At 43.0% G+C, this 12,809-nt stretch overlaps 1 protein-coding gene across 1 annotated transcript in view; it reads right to left on the reverse strand.

The window, feature by feature from the left end:
• Positions 1-12,809, reverse strand: part of RGMB (repulsive guidance molecule family member b) — a 20,923-nt gene that overhangs the window by 5,932 nt on the left and 2,182 nt on the right. The window contains exons 2-3 of the mRNA XM_009321784.1: positions 11,451-11,591; positions 10,149-10,716 (exon numbers count right to left, since the gene is read on the reverse strand). Coding sequence (XP_009320059.1) covers positions 10,149-10,716; positions 11,451-11,591 — 709 coding nt within the window. The remainder of the gene's footprint in view (positions 1-10,148; positions 10,717-11,450; positions 11,592-12,809) is intronic.

Genomic DNA, 12,809 nt, shown 5'->3' on the forward strand with positions numbered 1-12,809 from the left:
CTTAATATTAAAGACTGAGGCAAAGCAGGCATTAAGTACCTCAGCCTTTTCCTCACCCTTTGTCACTATGTTTCCCCCCACATCCAATAAAGGATGGAGATTCTCCTTAGCCCTCCTTTTGTTGCTAATGTATTTATAGAAACTTTTTTTTATTGTCTTTTATGGCAGTAGCCAGATTAAGTTCTAGTTGGGTTTGGCCCTTCTAATTTTCCCCCTGCATAACCTCACAACATCCTTGTAGTCCTCCTGAGTTACCTGCCCCTTCTTCCAAAGGTCATAAACTCTCCTTTTTTCCCTGAGTTCCAGCCAAAGCTCTCTGTTCAGCCAGGACAGTCTTCTTCCCCACCGGCTCATCTTTCAGCACATAGGGATGGCCTGCTCCTGCGCCTTTAGGATTTCCTTCCCGAAGAATGTCCAGCCTTCCTGGACTCCTTTGCCCTTCAGGACTGCCTCCCAAGGGACTCCTTCAACCAGGCCCCTAAGCAGGCCAAAGTCTGCCCTCTGGAAGTCCAAGGTAGCAATTCTGTTAACCACATTCCTTAATTCTCCAAGAATCAAAAACTCTATCATTTCATGATTGCTATGCCCAAGATGGCCTCCAACCATCACATCACCGACAGGTCCTTCTCTGTTCGCAAACAACAGGGCCAAGTGGGGCACCTTCCCTAGTTGGCTCACTCACCAGCTGCGTCAGGAAGTTATCTTCCACACACTCCAGGAACCTCCTAGACTGTTTCCTCTCTGCTGTACTGTATTTCCATCAGATATCTTGTAAGTTGAAGTTCCCCACGAGAACAAGGGCTAGCGATCCCGACACTTCTCCCTGTTGCTTATTGAATATTTCGTCTGCCTCTTCATGCTGGTTGGGTGGTCTATAACAGACTCCCACCGTGATACCTGGCTTCTCGGCCTTTCCCCTGATTCTTACCCATGAACACTCAACCCTTTCATCACCATCATCAAGCTCTAGACAGTCTAAACATTCCCTGACGTACAGGGCAACCCCACCCCCTCTCCTTCCTTGCCTACCCCTTCTGAAGAGTTTACAGCCATCCATTGCAGCACTCCAGTTGTGTGACTCACCCCACCATGTTTCCATGGTTGCAACTGTATCATAGTTTTCCAGCTGCACAATGGCTTCCAGCTCCTCCTGTTTGTTGCCCATGCTGCGTGCATTGGTGTAGGTGCACTTCAGTTGGGCTATTGATCCCGCCACCTTTCTGGGGTGAGAAGCCCTAATTCCTATATGACTGTTCTCAGGTGCTTCCGTGGTTTCTAATGCATCAACAACCCTTGTGTCTTTGCTGCCGCGTGGATCTCCATCCCCTACCCCTCCCTGAGATGGCCAAGGTGCTGCAGCCATTAGTATAGAGCCATTTCTAAATGTTCTCTAGTGTACTCAGTGCATCATGGAGCAGGCTGAAGGACCTCGTTAACACACTGTCCCTCAAACACTGGCATGCCACTCCATGGCTTATCACTAATAAGCCTGGTTTTATCCCTTTCCCCCTTCAAGTCTCATTTAAAGCTCTTTCAATGAGCCCTGCTAACTCTTGTGCAAAGATCCTTTCCCCACTTTGAGACAGGGGTACCCCATCTGTTGCCAGCAGGCCTGGTGTCGTGTAGACTGATGCATCATGAAAAAAACTAAAATTCTGCTGGTGACACCAGTCATGGAGCCAGATATTGATCTGCTGGGTCTTCCTGTTTCTTCCAACACCATTCCCTGCTAGTGAAGGGATAGAGGAAAAAACTACTTGTGCTCCTGATCCCTTAACCAGTCGTCCCAAGACCCTGAAGTCTCTTTTGATCGCCGACTTCTTATTGCAGCTTCGTTGCTGCCTACATGAAAAAGCAATAATGGATAATAATCTGAGGGCCATACCAGGGTAGGAAGTTTTCTTTTCACATCTTTAACCTGGTCTAGCCCTCCCACAACAAGACACAAATCCAACTCCTGTATCCATAAATGCAATTTCAGGCATTCAAGTCTTCTACACCTACCACAGGCAAAATTCCTGAGGAAAGAGTTCAGACAAAACCTGCCTAAGAATCAGACTTCATCCAGATATTAAAAACACAGGTATGAGATACCACATGCAAGAAGGTGACACTACGTACTGAACAGGCAGTGACTCTGGAAAAATCTGGAGGTTGTTGGTTTTTCTTTTGTTTTGGTTGTTGGTTTTGGGGTTTTTTTTGTTAACATAGAAGGACAGATTTTGATCTTGCCTAGTTTTACTCATAATTTTACTGTAATAGTCCCCGAGTCCATTTTCCTCCCGAGACATATGTCGTGATTGGGTTGTACTTTCAGGCAAGGGCTTGCATCACCACGCAATCATGCAGAACCTACCTCAACACTGCTGAAGACCAAAGATGCCACTAAAATTCACAGATCCACCCCGTCCTCCCCAGTTACTACTCCAAGCACGGATGGCCACGATACATGTCTTGGAAAGGTTATAGTCAGCATTCAGGTACATAACAAGGAAAGCTAGTTAGAGAAGCAGGGAACATTGATTACAAGTATGTTATGTAAGTATTTAACAACTGAATACAAAACCAGTGGAATATGTGCACTGAAAGAGGGTCTCCACAATGTTTCTTATGACATTAGATTTTGCTACTGAGCATTTCTTTTTCTAACAGAGAGCAGCAGGGAAGCAGATGAGATCCCACAGTGGATCTAGTGATGCGTCTGTAAGTCTGCATAAAGCGCAGTAGGTCAGGCAGACTGCTGAGATGGCACTCTGATGCAGCTGAAGAAACACCTTGCTATTCATGCTTCTCAGCTTTATCTTCAGCATAAGTCTGCACAACCTACCTGATCCCTAGCATCATGAGAAAACATTCAGGTGCTCTCCTTATGTACTATTTCAGTCTATGAGAAAACACAGGGAAGGATGTTTAAAGAAAAACACAGCCCTCATGATTTTCTAATGATTTCATCAAGCACTGGAGATTAGGTAGGAGATGTTTCACCGGGAGGTTTTATGATACTAGACCAGTGGTCTATCAAATATCCCTGGGAAGCCTGCAAAGGACTTAACAAGCGATCTATGAGAGGCAGCTATTAGAAGTTCATAGGTAGATAGCTGCATAGCATACATGATGTTTCTAAAGGGGTCTTGCAATACCATCCAAAAGCTTTTAGAGTTCATACATACATATAGGACATTTTAAACTTGAGTGCATTAAATAACCTTCCAATCACCAACTGAAAATGTCATAGCTTCCCTTTCCAGAGGCCTGCAACAGGTGTGAAGCATGTGAGTTTATCACAGAAACCAAGCATCACTCATCACCTATTGAAAAATGGCCTATGCCAAAAGGTGGAAGTAGAGAGATTTAATAGGGAAAATCATAAGGACTCATTGCAAAATTTTGATTCAGTAGCCTCATTTCAAGTTACATCACAGGCTAGTTCCCTTTTCTCTGCATAGCAGGTCTTTTGGGATGAAACAAAACTGAGTCCAGAGAAGGGCAACAAAGCTGGTGAAGGGTCTGGAGAAAAAGTCTTACAAGGAGCGACTGAGGGAACTGGGGTTGCTTAGCCTGGAGAAAAGGAGGCTGAGGGAAGACCTCATTGCTCTCTACAACTACCTGAAAGGAGGTTGTAGCGAGGTGGGTGTCAGTCTCTTCTCCCAAGTAACTAGCGATAGGATGAAAGGAAATGGCCTCAAGTTGCACCAGGGGAGGTTTAGATTGGACATGAGGAAAAATTTCTTTACTGAAAGAGTGGTTAAACATTGGAACAGGCTGCCCAGGGACGTGGTTGAGTCACCATCCCTGGAAGTATTTAAAAGACATGTAGATGAGGTGCTTAGGGACATGGTTCAATGGGCATGGTGGTGTTGGGTTGACAGTTGGACTCGATGATCTTAGAGGTCTTTTCCAACCTTAATGATTCTATTCTATGATTCTATGAAAGGCGTGTTGCAAATGCTAATGACTGCTCAGTCCATCAGACAGCACCAGGCATCCTCCAAAGCAGGATTTCTTCACGTTTCTCTCCATATACCCATGCTTTTGTGGTGCACTATTTGCTGATGTTGACATAGCTCAAGGACACCAGCAAGAGGTGTATGTGCAAAAGAGACTTTGCTTCTTCCATGCATATTGGGGGTGGGGAGAGCATGGGGAAGGCAAACTGTCTGGGGAAGATTTAGGCACTGCCTCAGTGATGCTGCTGGGGCCAACTTCTCAGAAGCAAGAACTGCTGGGAGTGTTACAAAACTAAATACAGTAATCCCCCTTCAGCCTGCTGTACTTCAGCCTGCTTCTGTGGTACAGAAGCACCACAAGACATTTTACCATGACACATTCCTATTTCATGTCAGAGGAGAAAATGGGAAGAGAAGGCGTGTGGATTCCATGCACAACAGAGAAATAAAGAGGAAGTCAACCTGAAAACAAGACAGCTCAGTATTAGATGATTTCCAAAAGGAAAGCCAAGATCACTCAGGAAAGCGTTTCTTGAATGTGCTTAAGCAAGGTCACTGTTCATAAATCACTCTAGAAATCAATCTATTATTGATTAATTTCGAAACTACCCAGAAGCTGACCATAGTTAAGCATCCTTAATCAACGGGAACAGTAGCTAAAACATTCCACCTCCTTTTCTCAGGTGGACAACCCAAGAAGAAAGGTTCTCCCCCTCCCCACAATGGGACTAACAAGCTTATATGGCAACAAACAGGAAAGTAAAGCCTGTTTAAATGCACATTAACATCTAACTCCCATCGCCATGTCTGAGAAAAAACTGCCACTTATATCCATTAATTTACTCTCTGACCTACTGCCCCCAAGAGACCCCCAGAGGCTTTAAAGACATACAGATAAATGCTTCTGAGTGAGTATGTATGCATCTCTCCTTTCCTCTCCACCCCCCAAAGGCAGGCGTTGAAGACACTGAAATGTCTGTAACAGTTGTCCAGCAGCCCCACAAACATCACAGACAAGAAAACAGTTTAATGCCTGACAAACTGCCATAGCTTGTCCTACAAAACCACCTCTAGTAAGGCTAGGCTGTCCTGAACACCAGGAAAGAGCATTGTTCACACCATTGAAGCTCAGAAAGTTTGCAGATGACACCAAGCTGGGTGGGAGCGTTGATCTCCTTGAGGGTAGAAAGGCTCTACAGAGGGATCTGGACAGGCTGGATTGATGGGCCGAGGCCAGTTGTATGAGATTCAACAAGGCAAATGCTGGGTCCTGCACTTGGGTCACAACAACCCCATGCAACGCTACAGGCTTGGGGAAGAGTGGCTGGAAAGCTGCCTGGCAGAAAAGGACCTGGGGGTGCTGGTTAACAGCCGGCTGAACATGAGCCGGCAGTGTGCCCAGGTGGCCAAGAAGGCCAATGGCATCCTGGCTTCTATTAGAATAGTATGGCCAGCAGGACTAGGGAAGTGATCATCCCCCTGTACTTGGCACTGGTGAGGCCACACCTCAAATACTGTGTACAGTTTTGGGCCCCTCACTACAAGAAAGACATTGCGGTGCTGGAGCGTGTCCAGAGAAGGGCAACAAAGCTGGTGAAGGATCTAGAGAACAAGTCTTATGAGGAGCGGCTGAGGGAACTGGGGTTGTTTAGCCTGGAGAAAAGGAGGCTGAGGGAAGACCTCATTGCTCTCTACAACTACCTGAAAGGAGGTTGTAGCGAGGTGGGTGTTGGTCTCTTCTCCCAAGTAACAAGTGAGAGGACGAGAGGAAACAGCCTCAAGTTGTGCTAGGGGAGGTTTAGATTGGATATTAGGAAAAACTTCTTCACCGGAAGGGTTGTCAGGCATTGGAACAGGCTGCCCAGGGAAGTGGTTGAGTCACCATCCCCAGAGGTATTTAAAAGACGTGTAGATGTGGCACTTAGTGACATGGTTTAGTGGGACTTGGCAGTACTAGGTTAATGGTTAGACTCGATGGTCTTAAAGGCCTTTTCCAACCTAAATGATTCTATCACTCTGTGATTCTATGATGTCCTCCAACAAAACTGTAGTATGTACTACTTCTGAGAAATAAAGCCAAATTAATCTTTACCTTAGGCAGAACGTCCATGAAGACGAAAAAACTAATCTCACATGACCAGTTATCTGATGCTGTTACTTAGAAGAACAACTGAATGGTAACTGGAAGACAAATGTTTTCATATTATTTAAAGGAGACTACGTACACTGTGCTCAGTCTGCAACTACTTCCTGCAAAAGTAGAAACCACACTGCAAAAGAGATATTTAAATGTTTAACTCTGGGGAAAAAGAACACTTGTACCCAATGTTCCCCTACCCTGCTAATACTACCAATTCCCAGGTTCAAAGTTTTATGCCCAGTAAATCCACTACAGTAAAAGCAGTGGTTTTTTCCTTCTCTGTCCTTCCATTCACTCTCTCATCCTCAAGCTATCCACTATGAAACACCTGGATAGGAAAAACTCGATTTCCAATTACTGCAAACAAGAAGGAAAGTTTTCCATAGGCAAGCCTAAGCATCTCTGCCTCATTTGCTATTCAGGGACAACTACACTAGTGATATCCAGAACACCTGTCACAGCAATGAAAGCCAATAAAGACTTTGTACCCCTCCAAACAAAGTACACAACAAGTAAAAAAATCCCCTTCTATTTAATGCATTCTACAACACCCTTCCTACCTGCTCCCTCTACAGCCCCTTGTAATAGCCATTTATCCTCAGGAAATCCCAAAACAGCTTCCAAGACAGGGGAGCTCTTTATCTATAGCTGGAGAAATCAGACAAAGATGCCAGCGACCTACCCAAAACTCATACAGGAAGTCTGTCAGAAAGAAAAAGAAAGGAGAGATTCAACTCAGTTTTCCAGCTACTTGGTGATGATCCTTCATTCTCCAACTGAAAGGCCCTAGGATCCTATGCCAAGGGGCATAAGCACATCAGACAAGCTCAAAAAACCTGGAGTTTCAAGTTTCAGCTAGACCACAGACCATACAATAGCTTTGTTCACAGTGAAGAAACGGATGTTGTTACTGTGGGCATCACAAATATGCAAAATACCTACAAACAAATTGCCGAGAGCATTTTCTGAATAAATACACAACTCCCACAAGAGGATGTACCCTTCCAATTAAGGAATTACAGGAAGAGTTTTCCTGCTTTTCACACTTTCCTGCCAGATGCGCAGTATGGGGAGAGGGTCAGGGAAACATACTTTTATTCTTCACCTTCTTTTTTTAAAATCTCTTCCTGGCATTCTCTTGTCCTTTATGAACTCACTGGATAGGCCTCAGACTGTTGGGGTTACTCAAGTCTTACAAGTTTTGGACAGAGAAGACAACTTACTTTACACACAATGCTCCCTTCATTGCTGATTCCCTTAGAGCTTGGTACACTAAAAAGCTATGATAAATTTGAAGGTAGTAACTACCTACAAGGCCAAGTGATGGTATGTCCCTTTCAAAAGCACACTGCATATGGGGTGAAGATTAAATATTCTGTCCCTACAGCTTCTCAAATCACTTCCCCTAAAAAAGTACTCTCACGAAGAACCGAATTTTCTACTGTTTTTGTCTTTGCTTTCATTAGGTCTGCTTTAGCCTACTTAAGTAGGCTAGTTAGCAATTTAGTATTTGCTTTGGCTTCTGCACAATTTAAGTTCAGCATAAACCTTTGTTATTATTTCCCATTAAACATCTATCTCAATATATCTGCAATGAAAAAGCACGAAGACTAACAGTGAATAATGTTCTGGAAACCTTTCTTACAAAGAAGGTAGAAGACCTATTTGCATGCTCTCAGTTAGGGAAAAAACACTACACAGATAAAAGTCACTGAACTTCTTTTGGTAGCTCTTTAAAGGTGCCTTAAGCTACCCTGTGGCCAAAATTAGGAAAGTACAGCCAGCAGCAGATAGTCCATCACCACAATCGAAATGGAATACTTGCAGAGAAAAACGTTAGAGGAGTAAAACTAGCAGTGACAGTGTAGTTTAACAAGCCTTTTCTGTACCTTTTATAGCGGCCTGCTCCGTAAAGAAATAAAGGTGTCAAGAGGATGCATTAGAGATATTAAAAAACTTATCTTGCTAAGTTACTTGTACATTCAATCAACCTTCATTTCCTACAAACAGGTGTGCTGATAAGTTTGATTACCTGCCAAAGAAAGAAAAAACTCAAGGACTGTACAACATGTAATAGATATTAGAGACATTTCTAATATCCTAAGACATATATCTTATTTCATTTAATTGCTTCTGCACACTTAGCTGTACTTGTGCAGCAGCAGGGATGTTAAACCAGTATTATGAAAGAGAAAAATTAATTACCACTTTTTCCAGAATGGCAAGTCAAAGAAAAACACAAAAACATTGAGAATAAATAAAGAGAGAAGGTACGGCCTTTAAAACATGTACTTTCCCCCAGTACACACAGATATTTGTTTCCTGAAGCTCTCTTCTTGGTCATCTGTTTGAGAAGACATATTCCAGCATAACATGCTACCATAGTCAATCATTTTCAGAATGTGGCTGAAAGGCAAGATAAGATCACCTATCTACTACCATCACAGCCTAGCCACCCACACAATTTGTACACAAGACAACTCTGAACTTTTTCCTCCAGTACTACCAGGAACAAGGAAATAAAGAACATTCTGCAAGACTTCAGCAAAACTGAGGATAAAAGCTTACTGTAGATTACAAAGTGAAGCTTTTTCTTGTACTTATTTAAGAGTCTTTAAAAAAAGCCACTGGAGCAGATTTCAAGGGACCTAAGTCTCTTTTGCAAAGCTTATGCAGGTTAGCTTTATTCCCTCATTTTATACTCCTTCAGAACTCATTTATGATGCAGACTGTTCTTGGAACAGGCACAAGTTAAGAAAAGGTGATTCTGAATTTCAGTGATGTATCCAACCTCTGGCTTCTGGCAAATGCAAAAATTTGCCTCGTTCATACAAGCATGGACATTAGTCAGCACCTCAGAATCCAGCACAAATGCAACAGCAAGACTGATTTTCACTTATTAATATTACTGCACAGCCATCTCCATGGACGATGTGCAGGCTCTAACCTACTGTGACCGGCACTCCCTGCTCCTGACCCCGGTAATAAAAAAATCTACTTCCAAGCCTAACAAAACAGTGAGAATTCTCCAATATTGATGGTCTTGAAAATGCATACACACAGCCTGACATACCTTGACAATACAAGAGCTACACTACCACAGTTAAAAAAGGCCATTTCACTCCAAAAAGGGAACGAGATAGATGACAGCACCAGCTTCAAATGTATGTTCAAGTAATTTCTTTTGTTGATAGAAAGATGCCCCCGAAAGTTCAGAGCATTTTTCACCCCTGGCTCTGGAGGTACATCTAAGGACATCTCAGCCAGGCTCATGCTTTATACCTGCTCATTTTCTTCCTACAGACACACTTGCTATCTGCCTTCAACAGAAAGAGACAAGTACTTGTCTTAACGTAAAGAAGTGGCATAAGCTATCAGTATTAGCGCACGTATTCCTTCTCTAGCCACCTCAAGTGGCTGAGAGGAGAGCAATCTTAAGTCGTGCCTGTCTGAACAGGGACTTAACACTCTCAGCAGAATTTTCAGGCTGCTTCTTTAGTAAAACCAGGGTACTAAGACCTTCTGACAACCATTTGGCATCAATGTAATTTTTTTCCTACCTCCTCTCAACTTTCCACAGTTCCCCTTCTTGTCTCTGCTCTGAACTATCAGTGTCTTGGTAACTCATTTGTTGTGCCACTCTGTCAATAGTTTTTCTTTTCTACTGTTATGGCTATACAATTTAGAGAATTAATGAAAAGCAGAGACTTAGACTCTTTCATTGCTGATTGCCTAGAATTTCTACTTAGTGCAGAGGCAGTCACAGATACTGCAATCTGATAACTGTTTTAAAGCATTACATTTAGTATCCTTAAAGGCTTACGTGGTGATACGTACAGGGTTTTCTTATGGTGGGGAGGAGAAGAAGGCAGAAAAGGACCTATTTTAAGTTTTGTTTGATTCTCAGAAAAGAAGAGGCTAGCAGTTTTACTTTCTTAGACTACTGCATGGAAGATTCTCAAGCTGCTATACTTCTTAACTGTTAAGGGCTAAGTGACTTACTCTACTGTCTTGGTCTTTCACTTAGGTATGCATACACAGTGCTTAAGAACAATCCATACCTTATTTGTAGCAGTAGCGCTGGATCCTGGGACCACAGGCACATTGGTCACTTGCACTGATAAGTAGTTATTGTCTATGAGGGGCCAAGCACCTTCCACCTTGCATGTCTGGAAGTGATCCTTAAAAGTCCTCAGATGAGGATCACCAAACAAGCCACAAAATAGGTAAGTAGTAGGATGAGTCTTCTCCCCTCCCTGATGTTCTCTGGCTTCTGTGTGGCCACTGTAATTGCAGGGATCATGGGTCACTTCAGGGTTGGTGGAGGATGTGGGTCCATCTTTGGAACAGTTTCTCTGGCTCATGAGGTCGCTGATCCCAAGCACTGCAGAATGGTAGACTAGGTTTCCACGGCATACTTTGGAATTGCGATAGGTACAGGCAGAGTATGCTCGCAGGGCCTTGCAGAACTCCAAATCAAAGCCCTCAAGAGCTGAGTTTAGATGTGAAGTTAAGGATACAAAATCGGTGGTGCACTTCTGGATTCGACAAGGTGTTTGCAGCTGGCAGTCACCTAAGCACAAAACAGATGGCAGAGAGAAATCAAGCAAACCTCCACACCCACAGGTACTGTAGAAAACAACTTCCAGTGCTCAGCCACTGGGGAAACACTACATAATAGAGAAAAAGGGGTTGGGAGGCAGAAAGATAGCAATACAGACCATCTCAAAGGCTGAGATGACCAATGCATGACTTAATGCATTACTTGATATTGTCTAAATGGAAATTAAGAGCACTAACTCCTGCCAAGCATGAGCCCAGCATTTCTTTCCAGATATCAAGGTGATGATGCAATTCTGTGCTTAAGTTAATCACTTAGTCAATCAGCAAGTCTCCATTTAGTCTTTCAGTGCTTTACACAAGTTACCGAACTTTTAAAGAGAATCTTAGCCCTCAGAAGGATGTGGTAAAGGCAGCAAGAGAAGAGATACACATTTAGACAAAAACAGTGAATGAAGCAGAAATCGAAGTTTCTCTTCTAGAAAGCAGGGTGGGGAGAAGGAGGGTGTGGAAGTGCGCAGGCCATAAATTCAGCTTGCTTTACTCCCCTGGCACTGCCATAGCTAAAGCTTCACTGCTTGCTTTCTGGGACTAATGAGTGAGAAAACCCACAGCTGTCTGAAGTGCAAGTTGCCAGCTAAGGAATCCATACACTGCAATACCAGTATCTCTTACAGTGTAATTCAGTAAGACAAGGAGCAAAGAAACCCTCTCCCACGAAAACCTGAAGTACTTATCAGATGTATGCAACAGGTACACAGCTCCCCTTACATGAAGAAACCAGTTAGACCTTATCTGGTCACCTGATTTCCACAAAGAAAGCATAATTACCATCCCAGCAAGCAAACTGGAGTTTTACAGCCCGCTCCTTCACAGCTCTCACTGTCATGACCTGAAATCCTTCCAGATTCTCATGGCAGTTAACAATAGTCTTCTGCAGGTAACTTTCACACAAAAACTCATGAGGAGCGAAATGAAACGAACAAGACTGTACGCTGCACTAAAGGAAACAGAGCCACATGCTCCACGGGGGTTAAAACTAGGAGGACCCCAGTCAAAGGAGAGATCAGGTTCCCTCCCATCCAACGAGCTGAGAACAGCCATAACAAAAAATGGACCTTCATAAAGAATATGTGCAAGACTTCATGCAATAGCTGTCCAAGCACCCAAAACTATCTACTAAAAACATGCTGTGCTTATTTGTTCCTTTCGTGGCCTATAAAATTCAGCTGTGCATACATTCATCTGTAATTTCAAACTGTCATAAAGCAGATTTTGATAACCACAAAAATACTTACAAAGATACATGGAAAAAAAGGAAAATACAACATACACAACAGATATTGTATTCCCTCCCCTCAAGCCCTGCTTTACAATATTTCCCACTTGTTTTGTGTCTCCTCACAGTAAAATAGGGATGGGTCTAATCTGATTTTAACAGCCTAATTAAGATGTTCGTAAACGCCTGAGACATGAAGAGTGGAAAATGGACTGAATAGTAATGTAGCACTTTTCATTTTTAAACACAGTTGTTTTCTGCAATTCACACGGTGATGAGAGAATATTAGCAATTTCTTTGCTTGCCCCTTAGCTGACCCTCCTGTGAGTCAGTACTCACATGACTTACTCTGAATATCCAAACCATGAATTTATAAAGGCAACAGATTTTGCCAGTGATGGGTAGCTAACGCAAATCTCCTGTCAAAATCCCAAGGCAACACAGAGTAGAAGGAGGAAGTCTCTAACCTACAGCCAAGTGTGACCATGAATTGTATGAGTAAGCAGTAAGTTTCTCACTTGATCTTTGTGCAAGTGATACATAGCTTTTCAAAAGAACAGGAAAAAACCCAATCAAATTCTGTGTTTTCAGATACACAAACAAAAAAGACCTACGTCAAGCAAAATGACAGAGGCAACGTTGGTTCAGAGCCTGACTTTCAAAGCATCAAAACTTTTCTTATATTTCCCTTCAGTTAAGATTTGTGGTAATATTTTAATCATATATAAATTAATCTAGCTGAGCAAGTCAGTCAAGTTATCAAACAGCCCAATAAATCTGTCCCTCCACACTCCCTGCAACCTTAGGAAATGTGCTTGCTGCTTTCAGTGGATTCTTGGTACAGAGAGGGGTGAACGAACAGCGATTTTACTAAAATCGGATA

This window comes from Pygoscelis adeliae, unplaced genomic scaffold (genome assembly GCF_000699105.1).
Source record: "Pygoscelis adeliae isolate BGI_AS28 unplaced genomic scaffold, ASM69910v1 Scaffold164, whole genome shotgun sequence".
Taxonomy (NCBI): Eukaryota; Metazoa; Chordata; class Aves; order Sphenisciformes; family Spheniscidae; genus Pygoscelis; species Pygoscelis adeliae.